Source organism: Neolamprologus brichardi, chromosome 3 (genome assembly GCF_056152115.1).
Source record: "Neolamprologus brichardi isolate AB-2024 chromosome 3, ASM5615211v1, whole genome shotgun sequence".
NCBI classification, from domain to species: domain Eukaryota; kingdom Metazoa; phylum Chordata; class Actinopteri; order Cichliformes; family Cichlidae; genus Neolamprologus; species Neolamprologus brichardi.
In genome coordinates this window covers 23,529,230-23,554,403 of record NC_142106.1, presented here as the reverse complement: position 1 = coordinate 23,554,403, position 25,174 = coordinate 23,529,230, and the positions used below count along the sequence as shown (strand labels likewise).

The following is a 25,174-nucleotide window of genomic DNA, read 5'->3' as shown; positions in this document are numbered from 1 at the left end:
ACTGACCAGTGGCTTCATAACATTCAATGAAAGGAAGGATGAAATAAACATCTGACTAACAATACATTCTGTAAATTGGGGAAACATGGTAGATGGAAATAAGACTTTTGTTTTCAATAAGAGACAATAGAACATGTTTTATTTTTCTGTTCCAGTTGGTGGCGGTAATGCTCCAGAAACCTTGGTCGCCAACCGCCATCAAACAAGAAGAAGAAGAAGGAGTATCTCCCGGCGCGTTTAAACAGCAGAAAGTTGGCTTAAGGAATAAAGAGTATAACCACAGTCGTCATACGTGTTGTCTTCCAAGGGGAACTTTAGGTTTTATTTTCAAGCCGGCTACGGCAAAGATCGTGTGGCTGTGCTGAGCTTCCTTTCTGCTTTTCCTCTGTTCTCCGGCAGACCGCGTTTCTGTTTCTGATGCGTGATTGGAAAGATATACGCTTTCGTACCTCACACAGCTTGTTCTCTCTGCAAGGTAGCCAGTAACATGCTGGGAGGTCAGATAGCCCACTGTCTCTACTAGTCCTACTCCAACTACAAAGACCACGTGTCTCCTTCTCCGCTGGTGGATCTTTAGGTCGGGCTATTCTGAGAGGGGATCCAGAGTGAGTACATTATAACTACATTGGTTGCCTAACTCTATAACTGTTTACAGGGTTTCTCTCTGTTAGCTATTTTTGTCGTTTGTTCCTTGTGTTTAACGTCTCGGTTTGTCTGCCTGGAGCTTCCAGCAGTTCGGGACTTAAATGTTTAATCATTTGAGTTCAGCTATTTGTTTTACTTCTTATGAATGTGGTGTACTGAAAACTACGATTATATGAGGTGGATAAAATACGGCATAATCCACAATTAATAACAGAATCACCAACCAGTAATAGGCCTTGATGCATGCTCAATTATCCAGGTAAGTAAATCCCCCAAATTTGATTGTGTTCATCTGGACGTTTTCAGTGGGCGAAACGTTTCGTCAACTTGGATGAGTGATGAAACGTTTCTCCCGCTGAAAACGTCCAGAATAAACTTTCAGGGACCAACCAGTAATGTGTCTTTAAATTAGCACTGTCCTAGTGGCAGCCTGTTGTAGCAGCTCCCTGTCTACGTAATGTTCTTTAGTTTCTTTTGCGGTTCTGTCTTTTTTATTTTCTTTCTGTTTAATCTTACTATTTTGTTTTAATTATTTTGCTTTCAATAATTTTGCTTTTTATTTATATATCTCTGTATTTGTCTTAATATTGATCCATCATAACTGTTTCTAGGCTCATTTGTATGAATGCTTGTTCTTTGTTGCATATTTGCTTCTATGACAACTCAATTTCACTCTGGGATTAATAGAGTTTCTCTGAATCTGATTCTAATGTTGGTACTGAATGTATGAGGAAGAATAATTCTATACAATACAATGCTCTTAGGTAGTGCCGTACAATAAATCACTGAATAGAAAAATAAAGATCTGTTTGATGATACAGGCGACTGACGGGAGGAGGAGAGTCTGATGGAGGAGCAGCTCAGCCACTGCAGTGAGAAACATCCGGTCTTCATAAAAGGTGACAAAAATAAAATCACCACCATTATTCTACAGACATTAAGCTGTTGTTATTATGATTATTGTTAGTAATAATAACATTTATTCTGCACACACTGGAATTTTGCCAGTTTATACCAAATGTGGGACAAATCATTGCTGAAGAAAAATAATGTAAAGCAACTAGTATTCCTTAATCTTTCTAATCTTTCTTTTGTCACCGAAATACTTCAAAAACATTGCTTCTGTTTAAAAAATATATATTTGTGGTACATACCCACACTGAATGGAAAAATGAATATCTATTTGATGTCACTTTGAGTCTAAAATATAAGACATAATATATTTTACAGTTGTTCATTATTGTTTTCTTTGCCACATAATTCCTTTTATCTCGCTTCATATATTTGACAAATATAGCTATAAAGTAGAAATTAGTAAAATAAAGCAAAACCATTAAATGAGCGTGTGTGTCCAACCTTTGAGTGGAAGCGTACCCTACCGGTCAAAAGTGGTAGAACACCCTAATTTTTGAATTTTTTTTCAATTGAAAATTATGTAGCTTAGTGTTTCATTGCACTCTGAAATGAAACCATAGTATAAATAATGAGTTGGAGTTAAACAAAGAAATCATGGAATCAATTTATAGGCCTGGCAGATAAAACAGCTGAACACACCTGTTTTATTCTCTATATTCTTCAAAATGTTCTTTCCATTTGCTGCATAAGTTCTGTGTGATGAACCAAAGATTTCAAATTTTGATTTATTATACCTTCCAGTCTTCCGTAGTTCAATGGCAGTGTTTCATGGCTCAGGGAAACCTCTTATACTGAGACATCAGAATAACAAGACTCAGTATAAGAGGTCTTGATGCATTCTCAATCATCCAGGAAAATAAATCTCCAAAAGTTGATTCTGTTCATCTGGACGTAGCGTTTTCTGGGAGAAACGTTTTGTCACTCATCCAAGTGACTTCTTCAGTCTCAGCTGACTGCAGGTTTCAATCTTATAAACAGTACATTTGCATAATGACTGAAACCAGCCCACTGAAGGAACAATGGGCTGTGAGGTCAGTTCCTTAATCATAATTATGCAAATTCCCAGCATCCAACATCACCATGGAGGAGAGGAAGGCACTCACATCACTTAGTGATGACAACAACATTATCATCCTTCCGGCAGACAAGGGTAGGTGCACAGTATTGCTAAACCAGAAAGACTATCATGAGAAGATTTTGTCACTACTCAGTGATGAAAATACTTATGAGCCCCTGAAACGAGACCCAGGAAGTGGCTACAAGAAGAGGGTGATAGACTGTCTGAAGCAGTTAGAACAAGACAAGGCTATTGACCGGACCTCATACCACAGGCTGTACCCAGGGGAATCTACACCAAGTCTGTATGGTTTACCAAAAATACATAAACAGGGTGCACCTTTAAGACCGATTGTCTGCATGATCAACTCTGTCACCTATAACATCTCCAAGTTTCTGGCTTTGATCCTCAACCCGCTGGTGGGCAGCTCTGAACACCACATCCAGAACACCCTGGATTTTGTTGAGAAGGTGAGAGATGTCATTATGCAGGGAGATGAAACCATGGTCTCGTACGACATTACATCTCTCTTCACTTGCATCCAAGTCACGGAAGCGTTGGAGGTAGTCCGTAAGAGATTACAAGATGACCTCAACCTCAGCAACAGGACCACTCTCAGCATCGACCAAGTGTGTTTGCTTTTGGAACTGTGTCTTCATTCCACCTACTTCACATACAAGGGTCAGTTCTACAGGCAGAAACATGGATGTGCCATGGGTTCCCCAGTTTCACCCATCGTGGCCAATTTGTACATGGAAGAAGTGGAAAAGAGGGCTTTGCTATCCTACCCTGGAACACCACCAAGCCATTGGTTCAGATATGTGGATGACACCTGGGTGAAAATCAAATCTCAGGACGTACTACATTTCATGGATCACATTAACTCGGTGGACTGACACATCAAATTCACCAGGGAGGATACGAAAAGTGGCAGGTTAGCCTTCGTAGACTGTGAGATTTCCATCAGTAATGGGGGACATCTAAAAGTTGACGTGTACCGTAAACCTACACATACGGATCAGTATCTAAGGTTTGACTCTCATCATCCACTGGAACACAAAATGGGTGTCATCAGAACGTACAACACAGAGCGAACACCATCCCCACAGACACAGCGGCCAGGGAGGCAGAAGAACAGCACATCAAAAAGGCCCTGAGTAAATGTGGTTATCCCAGCTGGACTTTTGTCAAAGCTGGAAAGGCACCTAAAGAAAGCTCCAGCCGATCCAGGAGAGAAAGACAACCGCTGCCCAGACAAAAAACCTGTAGTGATCCCGTATGTGTCAGGAGTATCGGAACAATTGAGACGCATTTTTTCGAAACACCGGGTCTCTGTGGCTTTTAAACCCCAAAACATGCTGCGCCAAAAATTGGTCCATCCCAAGGATCGGGTCCCCCGACACAAACAGAGTAACATAGTGTACGCTGTTAAGTGCCAGGAGGATTGCCAGGATTTATACATCGGGGAAACCAAACAACCTCTGGCGAAGCGGATGGCACAACACAGAAGAGCTACCTCATCAGGTCAGGACTCTGCAGTCTATTTACACCTACAGGCTAGTGGACACTCTTTCAAAGATGAGGATGTACACATCCTGGACAGGGAAGAACGCTGGTTTGAGCGCGGATTCAAGGAGGCCATTTACGTCAAAAGGGAAAAACAATCTGAATCGAGGAGGGGGCCTAAGGGTACATCTTTCGCCATCTTACAATGCTGTGATTGCAGCCATTCCCCAACTCTCTGTGAATGGGACTCATGGCCATTGATCAGTGGTCTTTGATCAGTGGGTTTTGGTCAGTGGTTGTTGATCAATGGTCATGAGAATTTGCATAATTATGATTAAGGAACTGACCTCCCAGCCTATTGTTCCTTCAGTGGGATGGTTTCAGTCATTATGCAAATGTACTGTTTATAAGATTGAAACCTGCAGTCAGCTGAGACTGAAGAAGTCACTTGGATGAGTGACGAAATGTTTCTCCCAGAAAACGCTACGTCCACATGAACAGAATCAACTTTTGGAGATTTATTTTCCTGGATGATTGAGAATGCATCAAGACCTCTTATACTGATTCTTCTTATTCTGATGTCTCAGCATTGGCTTTCTTGCTGCAACTCATCCTATCAAACCTGCAGCTCGAAGTCTTCTCTTCACTGTTGAAACTGACACTTGATTACTATGACCACTATTTAGCTGTGCATGAAGCTTTTGTCCTGTGACTCAGCTATCACACAACCTGTCAACTCTCAGAAACCTGTCCTGGTATTCAGTTGTGGCTTTGGGTCTGCCAGACCTCTTTCTGTCAGAGTTGTCCCAGTTTCTGAGGGCTTTTGAATGGTGAAGGAAACTGTATTCATTGACCCCTTGACTTTCTTTGCAATTTCTCTCTTCTAGAGTTAACTGCCTTGTTCCTCACATTTTTTTTGTGGCAAAACATCACTTTCTGCAGTACAATAATGTTCAACTGATGCTCATAAGGATATCTTACTACAGTGTGTTCCAACACTGCTTTTATGCAGACAGAGCAGTTTGTAAGTAATTCAGAAAGGTTGGAACACCTGTAGGAGTTAGTCGCACCAGGTTTCAAGGCTTGATGATGGGTGGTTTGAAAAAATAAATTTCCCTGATTGAAATGTATTGTAGTTTGAATAACACAATAATGATTAAAGAGCAGGCAAACAGATTCCGTCAAAATATTTAAATATAACGCGCCGACCTGCCGTCTGGTGCTGAAAGCCGACATCTCACAGATTCTGAAACTACGGGTTGTATCACTGTCTGACTAAATTCACTGAACCAGAAGCAAAAGAGCATCAAAACTATGCTTCATGTTTGATAAATATTGTCATGAATTTCCTCTTGCATTTGTTGTCTTGCTTCCACCACTAATCACACTTGCTCTACAGCTCTCTCAGTGTAGTTCAAGACTAGTTTGTCATTATAAAAAAAAACAGTTTTTTGCATTATTTGCTTGCTTATCATGCATCAGTCTACCGATGTGTACAGTGTTGCTGCCTATCGTTTTTGTTTGTTTGTTTTTAAAAGTGCCATCTGACCAGAAAGCTTAATTTCTGCTCATTTCTACTAAAGAAATTTAAACTTTTACAAACGATGCCAAATTGCAAAATGCGTAGCCATTTCTCTAATAAAACCTCTTCAACATTGCTCTACTTCAGTTCAGCAGCATCAGGTAATGTTCATATGTCGATTCGTGGTTTTCTTCCTTTTTGGATTTACTGGAGAATATTTTCAGGGGGTTATCTGCTATAAAAGCCAGGACTTTTTTTTTACAGAGACCTAAATATAGCACAGGGGGTAAAACATAGCACCAAAAAAAGAGATGACCAAAATATTGCACAGAACGAGGAAAGACTAAGATATTGCACATGGGATGGCAGCAACATAGTCAATGAACAGCAGCAAGAGAGTTATTGTATGGAAGAAGTTTGTTCACGTTCTTAGTTTGCATTGCAAGTTCTGACAGCCCACGGGAAGAAGGTGGTTTTTAGTCTATTGGTTTTGCAACTGATGGAGCACCTGATGGATCTTGACTATAAGATAACAGACCTCAAAATAACAATATATACAAGTGACAAATGGTAAATGAATTCAGTTCTAGCCACTTTGTCACACACTGCTAGAATAATAGAAGGTTTTTTTTAACAGGGTTGCACACAAACGCAAAGCAGACGTTGATGCATTGCCAAATATGCTTCCAAACCAACTTCCTTCCAAGCCAATGACTAGAAAATAACGACTAACTACTCCTGAAATGTTGGAGGTTTTAGCTCTTCATACAGTAAAGTTACAGGAGAAAAAAAAAATTATCAGACAAAATGTCCTTTGTTAAAATAATCCCGTCCGGTACCTCGTGAGAACAATAAATATATAATTTTCTGTTGTAACCCTCAAACTGAATGGTAATGTAATCCACTCATTTTTTGCTTCATCACAAAACTCAAACATCACTACTTCCACGTCTAATTGTTTGTAATGGAGGCAGAGTAAACTGGATCCGCAGTCCATGCCTGATAGGTTTGTAGCTTAAACCGCTGGAACGTTCAAGAGAATATACTACACAGCAAAAGCAAGACACGAGTAGGCAAAGTTCTTTGTGTTACTCATGCATGAGGGAGACCTGCCTGGAGCCAAGTGTCGTTCCACCCACTTGACCTCCATCAGACTCTCAGCCAGGTTCCCCATAGCACTCCTTTTATTGTGGTTACATGAATATGCATAGGTTCATTAACATATGACGTTTCACATAGGTATAAATGTGGACAAAGAATACCTTGTGTGTGTGTGTGTGTGTGTGTGGGGGGGGTCAAGATGTGACCCCGTGAAGACTCCCCAAAGCTGGTGCCAGGAGTCTAGCGGTCCATCTAAACAAAAGGCTCTTATACTTAACCAGATACAGAGTTGGTGTCCTTCTATACCATAAATCAGTAAGAGCAGATATGACCTCTCTCCTGACCTTAAGTTGTATGTGTATGCCAGAGCGCTCTGGGAGGCACACAGAAGGATCAAACCTCTACCAACATGACATTGATTATAAAACTCTAAGTATATATGAGTAGATACTTCTAAGTGTAGCCAGATGGGCTACTCGCCTTTCTTTTTCTCTCTCACTCTCTCTCCTGCGCTCGCTCTCTTCTGCGCTCGTTCTCTTCGCTGCGCAACTAGGTTAATTGGGAACCCACCTGCATATTGATTGCAGGGTGGCGTTAGCCCGTATAAAGCTAAGCCAGTGTTTTTCTGGATCATTCCTCCCGATCATTCCTCCCGTGCATTCGGCGCAAAGCAGCAGTAAATGCTGGCACACCGCGACGGACTGATCAGCAAGAGCAGATCATATGACAGCTACAGGTATGCTCTTGCTTAACCTCAGATTCCCTCCGAGTACTGGAATTTGTGTTAATATAGTTTTTGCGGCCCGTTGTAGCGCGGCAGTTTGTTTTATCCCGACGTTGCGGAGAGAGGTGCTCGTGTTATCCCCACCAGTGAGAGTATAGCGCCTCCGGTCCTGGGGTAAGCCGTTAAAACTACTTTTATTAGCATTCATAGCTATAAGAGTCTAAGGTTACATTTATCTGTTGTTTTAAGGTTTGATTGCTGTATTCACCTCTCCGTGGCAAATCGCCCAACCTAAATCGGAAGAGTGAAATGCCTTCCCAGCCGCTGTTGTGCGGCCTCCTTTTATTCCTTTTACCTATTTTTCTTAAATATATTTCCTGGGTGTGAAATTCCCCTAGGTGGCGTTGCCATTTTATTATTTCCTTTTATCTAACCCCGCCGACCACTTGGTCACATACTTGGCGTTGGTCGACAGGATGCACATTTGAGGTAGACGTTTGGTCTTGTAAATTGTTTTATTTTTGCAAAGATCACAGTTCACCTGTTTGAAGGCTCTATTTGTTTTAGAGTGTGATTATAGACAAGACAGCAGTATCCAGGTTTAGGAGGAAGAGTAATAGGATTTTAGCACCTTGCTGATTTAATTTTCCTTTTTTTGGTCAAAATTTATTATGGAGGAAGAATTGCAGCAACTTAGAGACTTGGTAGCGCAGTTAAAGGCAGATAATGAGCAATTGCGCCGGGATAGGGGTGCTGTGCTAGAGTCTGGTGGTGGTGCCGCGTCGGCCTCCTTCGCACCAGCTGGTTGCATACCAAACGTTGGTAGCCAGGCCGCCGTTACCGAGCGTTTGGTGGTGGTGCCTAGGGACCGTAAATGTCCCATGTTCAATGGCAGAACGGGCATCAATATAGCTGAATGGGTCAAAGAGGTTCAAGCGTGCATGCGTGCCCGGCACCTGTCTGTTGCTGATCAAGCGTTCTTTATTTTTGACCATTTAGAGGGAGAAGCAAGGGAGGAGATCAAATTTCGCCCTAATTTAGAGCGAGGGGATCCTGCTCGGGTGTTGACCATTTGAAAGGAACTGTATGGTAATGCGCAGTCCTATGTCACTCTGCAGCAGGCTTTCTTTTCGAGGAGACAGCGGGAGGGAGAGACTTTGCAGGAGTATACCTTAGCGCTAATGGCTCTGATGGAGCAAGTAAAACAAAGTGCACCTGATGGCATACGTAATGCAGAGGTGTTGTTCCGAGACCAGTTTGTAGAACATGTTGTTGACAGTGCTCTCCGCAGAGAGCTTAAACAATACGTTTGCCGTGTGCCTACTGCCACCTTGTTAGAGGTGCGCGGGGAAGCAATTAGATGGGAAAGAGAAGGGTTTTCAGGCGGTGTTCGTGACCGTGGCTATTCCCACCCATCAGCGTATGGTTTCCAGTGTGGGGTGCACACTAGCCCTAGGTTCGCTCCTGTTGGTACACCCGAGTCCGAGTGGCGTGAGCTAAAGGAACTCCTAAAGCGCCAACAAGAGCAGTTAAATCAGCTCACTGAGACAGTGGTTTCTTTACAGAACCCCCGAAGAGGTGTTCGGCCTTCACGGGCTGGCTCGGTGATTTGTCGCCGGTGTCAGCAGCCAGGGCACTTTGCTAGGGAGTGCACTGGGGAGCGGGCTTCACGCCACCCCAGAGCAGGTTCTGATTCAGGCCCTCCTTATACCGCAGTTGGCAATCATCTTCCCGCTACCCAGTCGGAAAACTAAAGCCCTCTGAGCTGCAGAGTCACAGTTCAGGTGGGGAGTTCACTGGCTCACAGAAAGATAGGATTGGCAGGCTAATTTCATCGTGTCCAAAGATAGATGTGCTGAGTAGTGGGGTGACTGTCCCTTGTTTGGTGGATACTTGGTCCATGGTTTCCACCATCACAGAAACTTTCTTTTTGGCACATTTTGCCCCTTGGGGACAAGAACGCCTTCAGTCATGCCATTGGTTACAGCTTCGGGCTGCCAATGGGCTTGCCATTCCTTACATTGGCTATTTGGAGCTCAGTGTACTCCTGTGTGCCAAGGAAATGCCCTCTTGTGGGATCCTTATAATGAAGGACCCTTCTAGTGCCACGCCCTCTGTTCCTGGTATTTTAGGAATGAATGTAATCCGCCGCTGTTATCAAGAGCTGTTTGGGGCTTTCGGTGGCTCCTTGTTTAATTCTCCTTCTGTGTCACAGGCACCGAGACCAGTTTTGGAGGCCTTACATCAGTGACACCAGTCTGCAGCCCAAGCCCCAGAGGACCCTGTCGGTACCGTTAAGGTACACGGCCCGCGGGCTGTGCGGATACCTGGTGGTGTCATGCAGCTGGTGGCTACCACCTGTGTTCAGCAGTTGTCAGGTCAGGCTGTGCTTTTTGAGCCTTTTGAGTCTGGGTTGCCAGTTGGGTTGCTGGCCTCTCCATGTTTGGTCCAGGTGGATAAGGGCGTTGCCTATGTCCCAGTCACCAATGTGGGGACAGCTGAAGCTGTTCTCCACCCGTGGACCCGTTTGGGAGTGATAAGCAAAGCTACTGTTGTTAGCCTCCCTGCTGGTGTTAGCGAGGAACACTCTTTTCCCGTTACCGTTTCCTCCCATACAACCAGCAGCCCTGCTTAAGAGATGGTGGATGCGATTGACCTGTCTGCTCTCGCTGAGTCAGAGCAACATGAGGTACGGTTACTTTTGCAGAAGTACCGCTCTGTTTTCTCCACTTATGAGGGAGACTTGGGTTGCACAAACCTCATTTCGCACGACATACCGCTGCTCGATGACGCACCCGTCCGGCAGAGGTACAGGCGAATTCCTCCTTCTGATTATGAGGCTGTCAGGGCCCATATCAACCAGCTACTGGAGGCCCAGGTAATTAGGGAGAGTAGCAGTCCTTATGCCTCTCCCATTGTGTTGGTCCGCAAGAAGGTTGGAAGTCTCCGTCTGTGCGTTGACTACCGTTTGCTGAATAGCAAAACGAGGAAGGACGCCTTCCCTTTACCTCGCATTAAGGAAAGTCTGGATGCCCTTGCTGGCGTACGCTGGTTTTCTACCATCGACCTGGCCAGCGGGTACAACCAGGTGCCAGTTTCTGAGCAGGATGGTAAATGGTAAATGGACTGGTTCTTATATAGCGCTTTTCTACTCTTCTGAGCACTCAAAGTGCTGTACACAACTTGTACATTCACCCATTCACACCCATTCGCACAAGCACATTTTTCCTAAGTGCTTTCTAAGTAACATTCACACACACATTCATACTCCGATGGATGCATCGGAGAGCAATTTGGGGTTAGTATCTTGCCCAAGGATATTTGGCATGCAGACTGGGGAAGCCAGGGATCGAACCACCAACCTTCCGATCAGTAGATGACCTGCTCTACCGCCTGAGCTACAGCCACCCCACAAGGATAGGCCCAAGACCGCTTTTTGCACGCCGTTTGGCCTGTTCGAGTGGAATCGTATGCCGTTCGGGCTGTGCAATGCTCCTGGTACCTTCCAGCGCCTAATGCAGAGGATGTTCGGGGATCAGCAGTGCCAGTCGCTACTGCTGTACCTAGACGACATCATTGTGTTCTCCTCGTCTGTCTCTCAGCACCTGCAACGGCTAGAGATGGTGATGGCAAGGCTGCAGCAAGAGGGGCTCAAGGCTAAGCTAGAAAAGTGTGCCTTTTTTCCAGCAGAAGGTTAACTACTTGGGCCATGTAATCTCTTGCGAGGGTGTCTCCACCGATCCAGCCAAGGTCGATGCAGTAGCCAAATGGCAGTGTCCTCGCTCCGTGTCAGAGTTGAGATCCTTTTTGGGTTTCGCCAGCTATTACCGGCGCTTTGTGGAGGGGTTTGCCACGTTGGCGGCTCCCCTGCATCAAGTGGTGACTAAATTGGCTGGCACCAAGACAAAGAAGGGCTCGGGACAGAGTTTGAGTGCTATTTGGACCCCTCAGTGTAAGGAGAGCTTTGAGGACCTGAAAGCAAAGCTTGTGTCTGCACCTGTGCTGGCATATGCTGACTTTACGCGCCCATTTATCTTGGAGATTGATGCCAGCCACAGTGGTTTGGGTGCAGTTCTCTCCCAAGATGTAGAAGGTGTTGTTAGGCCAGTGGTTTATGCTAGTCGAGGTCTTCGGCCACATGAGCGCAACATGGACAATTACAGCTCCATGAAGCTGGAGTTTCTTGCACTCAAGTGGGCCATGGCCGAGAAGTTCCGGGAGTACCTGCTGGGGCAGAAGTGTGTGGTTTACACTGATAATAATCCACTCAGTTATCTCTCTTCAGCTAAGCTGGGTGCCACCGAGCAGAGGTGGGCCTCCCAGCTGGCGGCATTCGATTTTGAGATTAAGTATCGCTCAGGCCGCAGTAATAGGAACGCTGATGCTCTCTCTCGACAGTATGAGACGAGCTCCAGCTTGGCTGAGGGTGTGTTGCCTGGGACTCCTGTCCCAACTTCACTTCAGCAGGCTCAGTGTCCAGCAGTTTTGCGCTCCGTTACTCAGTTGGAGATTGGGGCCTTTCCATCTCACTCTCTGGGGGATATTCGTGCTTTGCAGGAGGCTGACCCCCTCCTCAAGGATTTCTTGGTATACTGGAGGAGGCACACCCCGCCCTCTTCGGAGGAAAGGAGTCAGGTCCCCAAACCAGTCATGGTTCTGCTGCGTCAGTGGGATCGTCTGGTGGAGAAGGATGGCATCCTTTATCGCCGTATTTTGCGTCCGGGTGGAGGTGAGGAAGCCCTCCAACTTGTTCTTCCAGAGGCTCTGAAGCCTGAGACCTTGAGGCAGCTGCACCAGGACCATGGGCACCAAGGTATTGAGCGTACCACTGAACTGGTCAGGCAGCGTTGCTATTGGCCCGGGATGTCCTCTGACATCAAGCAATGGGTTCAGCGTTGTGAACGCTGTCAGGTCGCAAAGGACTCAGAGTTGGGGTCTCATAGCTATATGGGTCACCTGTTGGCGTCTAGGCCAAATGAAATCCTGGCCATAGACTTCACGGTGTTGGAACCTTCCCATAGTGAAGTTGAAAACGTCTTGGTTATGACTGATGTTTTTAGCAAATACACTGTTGCAGTCTCTACCCCGGACAAGCGGGCCTCTACTGTGGCCCAGGCCCTGTTAACAGAGTGTTTTTTTAAGTTTGGCGTTCCTAGCCGCCTCCACTCTGACCAGGGTAGAAACTTTGAAAGTTTGGTGATGCAACAGCTATGCGAGTTGTATCGGGTAGCCAAGTCCCGTACAACCCCTTACCACCCAGCGGGTAATGGGCAGTGCGAACGGTTTAACCGAACCCTCCATAACCTCCTCCGGACCCTGCCATCATCTCGGAAACGCGACTGGGCTGCATGCTTACCGCATGTGCTCTTTTGCTATAATAGCACGCCACATCAGGGCACTGGAGAGTCGCCGTTTTTCCTGATGTTTGGCAGGAATCCTAGGCTGCCTATTGATTTCCTTCTAGGCCGCGTTCAGGACCCAGTGCCTGGAGAGGTACAGGACTGGGTGGCCGAGCACCAAGCCAGGTTAATGGTGGCTTTTGAGGGAGCTCGGGCACGGTTTTCGCTGGCCGCTGACCGTCGCAAGGAGCGGCATGACCAGAGAGTCCACCCTGTTCCTTTAAAGGTCGGTCAGCTGGTGTATCTTCAAGATCACAGCGCCCAGGGCCGGCACAAGATCCAGGACCTGTGGAGCTCTGTGGTCTATCAGGTGTTGAGGGCACCCCAAGAGAATCGGGCTGTTTATACCATTGCCCCCGTGGGAGACTTGGAGAAGGTTCGACATGTCCATCGCAACATGTTGAAGGCACAGGTCAGCCTAGGGCCTCCTACACCTGGTCCACAGGTTCCACCCCCACCTGTGCCTGCTGACTCAGAGCAGACCTCTCTGAGTGACGACGAGTTGTGGCTCCTTGTCCCTGAGGTACCCTCACACCCTGTAGCACCTGTGGTGTCACTTTTCGATGCCTCTAGAGTTCCATCGGTGGAGCTCAGGTCTACTCCCAGTGTGATTGTAGCACCCTCGACCTCTGCTCCCCCAGATTCTTCCTCAGGCTCTGTTGAACAGTCTGAGGTGAGTGGGCCACACTTGCAGAGAACAGCACGTTCGACAGCTGGTCAGCACTCAAATGTTCATCACTTGCCATGTCCTGTTGAATCTGCACCAGTCGCTAATGCTCAGCTTGCCGTATTCAGGCCATGGTGTTAGGTTCCTTGAGTTATTGTCGGGGCGCCAATACATAAAGGGGGGGTAGATGTAGCCAGATGGGCTACTCGCCTTTCTTTTTCTCTCTCACTCTCTCTCCTGCGCTCGTTCTCTTCGCTGCGCAACTAGGTTAATTGGGAACCCACCTGCATATTGATTGCAGGGTGGCGTTAGCCCGTATAAAGCTAAGCCGGTGTTTTTCTGGATCATTCCTCCCGTGCATTCAGCGCAAAGCAGCAGTAAATGCTGGCACACTGCGACGGACTGATCAGCAAGAGCAGATCGTATGACAGCTACAGGTATGCTCTCGCTTAACCTCAGATTCCCTCCTTAATATAGTTTTTGCGGCCCGCTGTAGCATGGCAGTTTGTTTTATCCCGACGTTGCGGAGAGAGGTGCTCGTGTTATCCCCACCAGTGAGAGTATAGTGCCTCCAGTCCTGGGGTAAGCCGTTAAAACTACTTTTATTAGCATTCATAGCTATAAGAGTCTAAGGTTACATTTATCTGTTGTTTTAGGGTTTGATTGCTGTATTCACCTCTCCGTGGCAAATTGCCCAACCTAAATCGGAAGAGTGAAACGCCTTCCCAGCCGTTGTTGTGCGGCCTCCTTTTATTCCTATAATCTATTTTTCTTAAATATATTTCCTGGGGGTGAAATTCCCCTAGGTGGCGTTGTCATTTTATTATTTCCTTTTATCTAACCCCGCTGACCACTTGGTCACATAAGCATAAATGACAATCAACAATACAAATCTAACTGTGCCCAGCGAATGCTCACAATGCAGGGGACACAAATTTAGTTGGTGATACCTACCTTGGCACAGCACTGATCCTGTGACAATTTGTTAACCCGGTGCAAATCATGGACAAACAGTATCCCACAGTTGTTTGTGTTTTTAAACCCATTTTGCACAAAGACAATTTTTGAAAAATGTATTGATAGCAGTGTTGAATATTCTTACACTGTAAAAAAAAAACAAAAAAAAAAACAACTATATTCTTTTTTTTGTAGGTTTTGTTGTTCCATAACTGCATGTCACTATTTTGATTCTTTGTCATCATAGGCAAAAGAAGGAAAAGCAAGCCAAAACCTCGGCACACTGATGACCTAAAAATAACCCACCCAACGCCAACAAGTACAGATAAACCAGTTGTGATCCCTCTGGAAAAGACTTTTACCACTATGAAGCAAGCCAGAAGACACCAGCGCACCGATAGTGGGGACAGAAGCTTTAGATGTAATTGTTGTGGAAAGTCTTTTACTCATAATAGCAGCTTAAAAAGACATCATCTCATCCATGCTGAAGTCAAACCCTTTAGCTGTGATCATTGTGGAAAGTCTTTTTCTCAGCATCACAGTTTAAAAAAACATCAGCTCATCCACACTGGATTTAAACCATTCAGCTGTGAACAGTGTGGAAAGGCTTTCACTTCCAAAAGTAACTTAAAAGGACATCAGCTCATCCACACTGGAGTTAAACCATTCAGTTGTGACCAGTGTGGAAAGTCTTTCACTTCCAAAAGTAACTTAACAGCACATCAGCTCATCCACACTGGATTTAAACCATTCAGCTGTGAACAGTGTGGAAAGGCTTTTACTCAGGATGGAAGCTTAAAAAAACATCAGCTTATCCACGCTGGTGTTAAACCATTTAGCTGTAATCAGTGTGGAAAGGCTTTTACTCACAAAAGGAACTTTAAAGAACATCAGTTTATCCATGCTGGGGTTAAACCATTCAGCTGTGATCAGTGTGGAAAGTCTTTTACTCGCAAAAGTCACTTAAAAGGACATCAGCTCATCCATGCTGGAGTTAAACCTTTTAGGTGTGATCAGTGTGGAAACTCCTTTACTCACAAAAGTCACTTAAAAGAACATCAGCTCATCCATGCTGGAGTAAAGCCTTTTAGGTGTGATCAGTGTGGAAACTGTTTTACTCACAAAAGTCACTTGAAACAACATCAGCTCATCCATGCTGGAGTTAAAGCATTCACTTGTGATCAGTGTGGAAAGGCTTTTAATCGCAACAGTCACTTAAAACAACATCTGCTCATCCATGCTGGAGTTAAAGCATTCACCTGTGATCAGTGTGGAAAGTCTTTTACTCATAGAAGTCACTTAAAAGATCATCAGCTAATCCATGCTGGAGTTAAATCATTTGTCTGTGGCCAGTGTGGAAAGTCTTTTACTCATATTAGTAATTTAAGAAAACATCAACTCATCCACACTGGAGTTAAATCATTTGTCTGTGGCCAGTGTGGAAAATCTTTTACTCATATTAGTAATTTAAGAAAACATCAACTCATCCACACTGGAGTCAAATAATTGTTTTGTGATCACTGTGGAGGCTTTTACTTATATAGACACATTTAAAAAGCACCAGATCATTCACACTGGAATTAAAGCATTTGTGGTCAGTGTGGAAAGTCTAGTTTAATCATCTAAAAAAAATAAAGATATCAACCATATTAAAATTAAAACACTGAAACCTGAGTGGGGTGGAAAGTCTTATATCCATAATGCAAACTTGTTCAACTGACAAAGTGTCGCTCTGTAACAAAACTGGCAGACTGTCGTGACAGTACTCTGACAGAGTTCTTTTGGACAGAGTGAGAAACACAGCTGATCTGAACAAATCTTCTGTATGCCTGGTCAAATTTAAAAACTTGATCAGGCCTGACAGAATTCAGCTTTAATCTCCTGTTCAATGCTACTGCGAGAAAGTCCGTTATATCAGTTAAGACCTACATGGTCTCTGGTGAAAGCGAGTGTGGATAAACTTTGACAGCATTGAGCAAGCTAAGTATTAGAAAGACTTAGGACCAGGTAAAATGAGCAAGTAAATGGAAAGAGATTTACAGATGTGATGTTTGCTTTGAGGGTTTGATGGAGACTGTCAGATCTTCACTATGTCTTTGTGGATCTGGTGGTCCAGGACATGAAGACAGAATGGTGAAATGTGTGGTAACAGATTGATTGAAGGTGGGGGTGGGATTACATCAATTCTGAGCCCCTTCTTGCTTCCAGTTGTGATGGACAGGCTGACATGCAAGATAAGTTAACAGTCTCTTTGGATTATAATGTTTGCAGATGACATTGTTATCAATAACCCACTGATCAAGGTTTTGGTCAGTGGTTGTTGGTCAATGGTCATGAGAATTTGCATAATTAAGATTAAGAAACTGACCTCCCAACCCATTGTTCCTTCAGTGGGCTGGTTTCAGTCATTGTGCAAATGTACTGTTTATAAGATTGGAGAAAACTGCAGTTAGCTGAGACTGAAGAAGTCACTTGGATGAGTGATGAAACGTTTCTCCCACAAAACGCTACGTCCGACATCAACTTTTGGAGATTTACTTTCCTGGATGATTAATGCATGAAGAAAAAATATATAATTGTATTATGTAATTGTAATAATATAGATTAATAATGATTACAGGACATCAGACTACTTGTTCATATTGCTTAATAATGTAGAATTATCATATAGAAATAAAAAACTTGAAATTGTGCGCTATTTGAGTATGTTGCCTGCCTACAGCACTAAAGGACTCTGCGAGAGACGCCTATCTTGCCCTAGCAGCACCTGTCCCTCTCCTCCTCTTCAGTTCGCCTCATCATATTCTGTGATATGATTGACCCTAAGGTGTTTGACGAGGTTAGAGGTGTTGCCACAACACCTCACTCTCTTTCCCCATGTATCGCAAACCGCGTGTTGGCTGTTCGTGGAGATAAAATGTGTCCACACATGACTGTTTACGCTCAGCCATTGTTGTGAGTGCGCATGCCAGGGGCTGCGACACATTTATACAGCTGTATTTCGCATATGATTGTGAAAGGCTGTATAGGAATTTCTTTTATTTATGCATTAATCACATTATTTTATTGTATAATGCCTTGGTGCCACTGGATTTAAACATGTTCCACACTCATACATTAAGACAAATGGTGGGGGTGTAGTAAGGAAGTTGGGGGAAGCAGACCACTCCACAGGAAGAGTTTTTTGTCTCTTCGAGGACTCTGGGAGGTAGCAAGGGAGTGTGAACCTTAAGGTGTGAAACAGCTGTGTACTGCCTTTTGTTCCTGAAGAAGGTATTTAACTGAGAGCCATGCTAGGCTCAGGGAGACTCTGCTGACCATCTGCCCCGCGGTCATGTAGGCTCTCCACAAGCTTGGTTTTCTGTTCTTTGTGTGTTTGGATTAAAGAATGTTAGCTACCGCTCACCGCTCGTCTGCAGGCTTTATTTAATGGAAAACTTCCACAACAAGGCGTAATAGGAAGTATGTCTGTAATAGGAAGTAGTTCCTTCCAATTTAGATCCGAATGATACCCAAAGTACTAAAATATTGATATTTTAATATGAGAATCGATTCTAGAACATAAATTACTGGTATCGGAAGAATAGATATTTCAATATTGCGCTAGAAATAACATGCCTATCTTAAGCTGGCAGCCAGCGTGTAGAAAGACTTTCTCTGAATTGTTGATATTAACGTCTTAAATGTTCTGATTTTTAATCAAACTGTTCAATAAAAACCAGCAGTCTTTTCGGAAGCTTGTGATTGTTGTTTTCATAAATGTTTATTAATTTTTAATGTCTATTTATTAGAAACCTAAATTAAAATAATGATTAAAAGGCCACTGATGCACCAAGGACTAGAAATCTATGCATGTATAACAAAACTGTTTAGTGAAGATCGAAATGAAGAAACGTTTGTCTTATGTTAAAATCATGCAAAAACTGTTGACTTTCTGTTCTGTGGAAACATCTATGTGATCTTGCAGACCAAACATTATTACCATGTGATCACAAAGAGAAGCAGAGTGTCTAAACAGATTACCTTCTGGGTTGATCTGAAAGACCTGTTGCTACTTATCTGGGTGTTCATCATGAGATAATTAGTGAAGTCAATGCAGCGCTGTTTCTCTAAGGTACCTATTTGAAATGTGTGTTAAATGATTTCTGTTGCTTAAAACATGATGTGGGTCTGTTTTGCTGCATGACGAGAAAAAGAACCCTGTCATTTTTATGTTGCATCAAAAATGTTTTTATTGTATTTCATCAGTTTGTGTCATTTTAACTGGGCTATATGTGTAAAATTAAATGTATCCTATAATTATTAAGATATATAACAGTTACAATGTATATTTTTTGTGAACTTAAACATTACTTAAAAGTCATGTCAGTATAATCATTTATCATTTTTTATTTTATCTATAAAAGTAAAATAATTACAGTGGAACTGCAGCATTTAACACAGGACCAGACTTACAATCCAAATCTCCCTGTAACTGTGTTGTCATGTGCCATGTGCAGTGTAACAGGATGGCCTTTTGAGGCTGGATTTACAGTGAGGTAGACAAAGACAAGTATAGTTGAACAGGGGGTGTTTATTTACCTACCATACAACTCATAAACAATTCACTGCATCTAATGACAACTGGCAGTCTTAAACACAGCTGTCACAGGCAAATCCATTATTCTATTAACAGGTGAGTTCTCATGAGTTATTTACAAGTTTCTCTTTGTTCACAGCCATTGACATGTCGAAGAGGTTAACTGGTGAACTCAGTAACCGGGTCATTGCAGCAGATTTCAATGCAAGACACCCTGCGAGACCACCCATCTCCCATGCTACAGTTAGCAAACTGCTTGCCAAGTTTCGTGAAACTGGTTCAGTGTTGGATTTGCCAAAATGCACACGTGTCTATGTGTGTGTCGTTACATCTACACTTAGGTTTTGTTGTTCCATAACTGCATGTCACCATTTTTTGTTCTTTGTTATCATAGGGAAAAGAAGGAAAATCATGCTGAAAACTCTGCACACTGATGACATGAACAAAAACCACACAACGGCAGCGAGTACAGACAAGCCAGTTGTGATTCCTGTGGAAAAGACTTTTAATACTATGAAGCAAGCCAGAAGACACCAGCGCACTGATAGAGGGGACAGAAGCTTTAGATGTGATCGTTGTGGAAGGTCTTTTACTCAGAAAAGTCACTTAAAACAACATCAGCGCATCCACACTGGATCTAAACCATTCAGCTGTGATCAGTGTGGAAGGTCTTTTACTCAGAAATGTCACTTAAAACAACATCAGCGCATCCACACTGGATCTAAACCATTCAGCTGTGATCAGTGTGGAATGGCTTTTACTCAGAGTGGCAGCCTAAAAAGACATCAGCTCATCCACACTAGATTTAAACTATTCAGCTGTGATCAGTGTGGAAAGTCTTTCACTTCCAAACGTAACTTAAAACAACATCAGCTCATCCACACTGGATTTAAACCATTCAGCTGTGATCAGTGTGGAAAGTCTTTCACTTCCAAACGTAACTTAAAAGATCATCAGCTCATCCACACTGGATCTAAACCATTCAGCTGTGATCAGTGTGGAAAGTGTTTTACTCAGAATAGCACCTTAAAAAAACACCAGCGTACCCATTCTGGAGTTAAACCATTCAAGTGTGCTCAGTGTGGAAAGGATTTTACTCGGAATAGCACGTTGAAACAACATCAGCTCATCCATGCTGGAATTAAACCTTTCAGCTGCGATCAGTGTGGAAAATCTTTTACTCATATTAGTAATTTAAATAAACATCAACTTGTACACGCTGGAGTTAAAAGTTTTGGCTGTGGCCAGTGTGGAAAGGGATTTACTCAAATCGGTACCTTAAAAAATCATCAACTGATCCACACTGGATCTAAACCATTCAGCTGTGATCAGTGTGGAAAGTGTTTTACTCAGAATAGCACCTTAAAAAAACACCAGCGTACCCATTCTGGAGTTAAACCATTCAAGTGTGCTCAGTGTGGAAAGGATTTTACTCGGAATAGCACGTTGAAACAACATCAGCTCATCCATGCTGGAATTAAACCTTTCAGCTGCGATCAGTGCGGAAAGGCTTTTACTCATATTAGTAGTTTAAATAAACATCAACTCGTACACGCTGGAGTTAAAAGTTTTGGCTGTGGCCAGTGTGGAAAGGGATTTACTCAAATCGGTACCTTAAAAAATCATCAACTGATCCACACTGGAGTTATATAATTTTTTTTGTTATCACCATCCATCCCACCTCACAGGTGTGGCATGTCAAGGTGCTGATTAGACAGCATGAATGTTGCACAGGTGTGCCTTAGACTGCCCACAAAAAAATGCCACTCTGAAATATGCAGTTTGATCACACAGCACGATGCTACAGATGTCGCAGCTTTTGAGGGCAAGTGCAACTGGCATGCTGACTGCAGGAATGTCTACCAGAACTGTTGCCTGTGAAATGAATGTTCATTTCTCTGCCATAAGCCATGTTCAAAGGCATTTCAGAGAATTTGGCAGTACATCCAACCAGCCTCACAATCACAGACCACATGTGACCGCACCGGTCCAGGACCTCCACATCCAGAATGTTCACCTCCAGAATGGCCGACCAGGTGGAGACCAGCCACCCAGACAGTTGCAGCAACAATCGGTTTACATAACCATAGAATTTCTAAAGAAACTTTCAGAAACCGTCTCAGGGAAGCTCATCATCATCATGCTTGTCGTCCTCATCGGGGTCTGGACCTGACTGCAGTTCTTCACTGTGACCAACTTGAGTGGGCAAATGCTCACATTCAATGGCGTCTGGCACTTTGGAGAGGTGTTCTGTTGACAGATGTTTTTAATGTTCAGGGCAGATGGCAGACAGCTTGTGTTGCATCGTGTGGATGACATAAACGTTGTGGATCGAGTGGCTCATGGTGGATGTGGGGTTATGGACAATGAACACGAGTGCATTTTATTGTTGGCATTTTGAATACACAGAGATGTGTATGATGCATAATGTGAGATCCTGAGGACTGTTGTTGTGCCATTTATCCATGACCATAACCATCATGTTACAGCATGATAATACATGACCCCATATTGCAAGGATCTGTACACAATTCCTTGGAAGCTGAAAACATCCCAGTTCTCGCATGGCCAGCATACTCATCAGACATGTCACCATTAGTTTGGGACGCTCGGCTTAGTGTATATGACAGCATGTTCCACTTCCTGCCAATATTCAGCAACTTTGCGCAAGTATTGAAGAGGAGTGGACCAACATTCCACAGCCCACAATCAACAACCTGATCAACTCTATGCCCATTGCACACCATTTGCCTCACAAGGTGCAACAGATCTCCATTAGATGTGTTGGACTGTGTGAGGAAAATGGTGGCCACACCAGATACTGACTGGTTTTGCGACATCTGTAGCATTGTGCTGTGTGATCAAACTGCATATTTTAGAGTGTCCTTTTATTGTGGACAGTCAAAGGCACACCTGTGCAATATTCCTGCTGTCTAATCAGCACCTTGACAATGCCACACCTGTGAGGTGGAATGGATTATTTCAGCAAAGGAGAAGTTCTCACTAACACAGATTTAGACAGATTGGTGAACAATATTTGATAGTAATGGGTCCTTTGAGTGTGTAGAAAATGTTTTAGATCTTTAAGTTCAGCTCATGAAAAATGGGAGCAAAAACAAAAGTGTTGTGTTTATTTTTTTGTTCAGTGTATATAGTCACATTTAACAAGCACCAGGTCATTCACACTGGAATTAAACCATTTGTGGTTAGTGTGGAAAGTTTTTTACTGGTTGCATCATCTAAAAAAAAAAAAATCAAGGTATTAACCATCTTAAAATTAAAACACTGAAGCCTGAGTGGGGTGGAAAGTCTTATATCCATAACACAAACTTGTTCAACTGACAAAGTGTCCCTCTGTAACAAAACTGGCAGACCATTGTGACAGTACTCTGAGTTCTTTAAAATCTTTTAGCAGCATTTATATATTGATTGTAGCAGTACTTTCTTTGAATTGTTGATATTAATTTTTTATATGTTCTGATTTTAATCAAACTGTCAAATGAAAATTAGCAGAGTCCTTTCATTAACTCTCGATTCTCGTTTCATGAATTTATTGGCTATTTACTAGAACTCTAAGTAAAATTCATGATTAAAAAGCCACTGATGCATCATGGGTTAGAAATTTAGGCATGCATAACAAAAGTAACTGTTCGTTTGACACAACTTGAGGAAATGGTTGTCATGTTAGTATCATGAAGAAAATGTCGACTGTATCTGTTCTGTGCAAATACCTGTGTGATCATGCAGACAAAACATTATTCCGATCATGTGATCACAAAGAGAAGCAGAACGTGTAAACAAATTTCCTTCTGGGTCGATCTGAAAACCTGATCCTCTTTATTTGCCTGTATATCATTAAGAAATTAGTGAAGTCAATGTGGTGCTGTTTCTGTTGTAACTTCCCCATGTGAAATGTGTTTTAAATGGTCTCTGTTGTCATAAAATAGGATGTGAGTCTGTTTTGCTGCATGACGAGAAACTAGAAACCTGTCATTTTTATGTTGCATTAAAGATGTTATTGTATGTTTTAAATTTGTGTCATCTTAGACAGGTTGTATGTGTAAAATTACATTTATCCAATAAAAAATAAAATGTATAAAAGATAAGATGTATCTTTTCTTTCCTGTGAACTTACTTAGAAATACTTATACATTCTGACATGTCTGTGAGGGTCACATGTAATGAGGTTGCTTCTGAACTACCACAGGATACAAGAAGTGTGTGTGATGCCAGGTACGTGTGGTAGCGGAGTTCACTGAGCACACTTTCTGTGTACTGTTAAAACCTCCCAATTCTTTTGATCTTTGGGATGAAGGAAGGACAATACTCGGTGTATAAATGCTCAGTCAACAATTATTTTATTCAATACAATTCAACACTTTATGAGCATAAACCATCCGGATCGGGAGACATGCATGCAGAGGGTCACAGCAAATCTCAAACTGGTGGAGGGTTACTCAAACTCTTATAGCCTCTAGTGGCCCACACCTAGTCGTAAAAACCTAAACATTCACATTCTTTCTCTCTTCTAAGTTATGACCTTGGCTTCCTGTGCAGTATGTTCTGTTCTTTTCTAATCAGACAAATAAGGCGATGACTCTCTGAAAACAGTATTTCTTATAACTCAGCAGTTTAATGCATCATAAAACAATATCATCCATTCACAATAAATCAGCAGTCTAATATAATACAAATCAGTTTAATAAATGTAAATTATCACCTTCTTCTAATTCAGGAGAATAATGCAAACTAAAACTGCATAATAATTTCACAATCTTTAATTAGGGGTATAACCTGGCATAAGATAATATAATAATCTTACAGTACTCACTACCGAATTTAAAGTATTCAGTCACTGTGTCTGTACTGTTTCGCTAGCTTAGCTTAATTCGTAGCCGACTCGTTTGCACCATGGCTACTTCACCTGTCCCTCCTGCACTTTTCTGCTCATTGTGTCAGATGTTTAGTTACTCCTTGGCCTCCTTTAGCAGTAATGATATCTGTAACAAATGTAGCATATTTGCAGCTCTGGAGGCCAGGATTACTGAATTGGAGACTTGGCTTCACACCCTTCATTCACCCATAGCTAGCCCAGCCCCTGTAGCTATTGCAGCCGAAGATAGCATAGGCCCCGCTAGCTGTTCCCCGGCAGACTCCAAGCAGCTGGGGAAAGAGGGCGGCTGGGTGACGGTGAAGAGGAAGCATAGTCTTAAACAGAAGCCCCAGTTACACCACCAACCTGTTTATGTGTCTAACAGTTTTTCCCCACTCGGCGACACACCCGCCGGGGATCAAACTCTGGTAACTGGTGATTCTGTTCTCAGACATGTGAAGCTAGAGACACCGGCAACCATAGTCAATTGTCTTCCAGGGGCCAGAGCAGGCAACACTGAGGGAAATTTAAAACGGCTGGCTAAGGGTAAACGTAAATTCAGTAAAATCATAATTCACATCGGCAGTAAGGATACCCGGTTACGCCAATCGGAGGTCACTAAAATCAATATTGAATCGGTGTGTAACTTTGCCAAAACAATGTCAGGCTCTGTAGTTTTCTGTGGTCCCCTCCCTAATCAGCCCAGGAGTGACATGTTTAGCCGCATGTTCTCCTTAAATTGCTGGCTGTCTGAGTGGTGTCCCAGAAGCAATGTGGGCTTTATAGATAATTGGCAAACCTTCTGGAGGAAACCTGGTCTTGTTAGGAGAGACGGCATCCATCCCACTTTGGATGGAGCAGCTCTCATTTCTAGAAATATGGACAAATTTATTAAACCCCTGTCCCGATTCGTGATTGAGGTGAGAGACAAACGACCACATTGTGACAAAACAATGATTTTATTAAACACGTGTGGAGGAAAAACACTGTCACAATCCTCAGCATAAATCCTCCAAGAAAGCATACTTAAAATGTTTTTATACGTCAGGGTATCACGCCCCTTCATGCGTTTAAGCGGATACATAGCATGTATAAGTTACAATAACCACAACTCTTCTGTTGACAACCTTTGACACATTCAAAAAGACATTTTCACCGTCTCCACGCCAGGTGCTTCCTGTTGATCTTCTGACTCTCACTTATCTCTGGAACATCAGAAGCACATCCTA

General features: G+C 43.2%; 3 protein-coding genes across 3 annotated transcripts; all 3 read left to right on the top strand.

Annotated features, from left to right (window-relative positions):
* The first annotated feature begins 228 nt into the window (after positions 1-228).
* Positions 229-18,527, top strand: LOC118455164 (uncharacterized). The gene is made up of 3 exons (XM_087835040.1): positions 229-605; positions 1,467-1,544; positions 14,741-18,527. The coding sequence occupies exons 2-3, from the start codon at positions 1,493-1,495 to the stop codon at positions 15,997-15,999; spliced, it is 1,311 nt and encodes a 436-aa protein (XP_087691166.1). The 5' UTR covers positions 229-605; positions 1,467-1,492; the 3' UTR covers positions 16,000-18,527.
* An 843-nt stretch (positions 18,528-19,370) lies between these two features.
* LOC148103948 (uncharacterized) lies at positions 19,371-23,071 on the top strand. The gene is made up of 2 exons (XM_087835029.1): positions 19,371-19,387; positions 19,467-23,071. Exons 1-2 carry the CDS (start codon positions 19,372-19,374, stop codon positions 20,723-20,725), a joined length of 1,275 nt encoding a protein of 424 aa, XP_087691155.1. The 5' UTR covers position 19,371; the 3' UTR covers positions 20,726-23,071.
* Positions 23,072-23,983: 912 nt separating this feature from the next.
* Positions 23,984-24,952, top strand: LOC148103947 (uncharacterized). Its single transcript, XM_087835064.1, has one exon. It carries the CDS (start codon positions 23,984-23,986, stop codon positions 24,950-24,952), a length of 969 nt encoding a protein of 322 aa, XP_087691190.1.
* Positions 24,953-25,174: the final 222 nt, after the last annotated feature.

What these genes read in the sequence shown, in the direction of transcription:
- LOC148103947 (XM_087835064.1), top strand. Translation starts at nt 23,984, where the DNA reads ATGGCTACTTCACCTGTCCCTCCTGCACTTTTCTGCTCATTGTGTCAG.
- LOC118455164 (XM_087835040.1), top strand. Translation starts at nt 1,493, where the DNA reads ATGGAGGAGCAGCTCAGCCACTGCAGTGAGAAACATCCGGTCTTCATA. An exon ending in ACATCCGGTCTTCATAAAAG is followed by an intron (nt 1,545 to 14,740) that starts GTGACAAAAATA and finishes TTGTCATCATAG; the next exon opens with GCAAAAGAAGGAAAAGCAAG.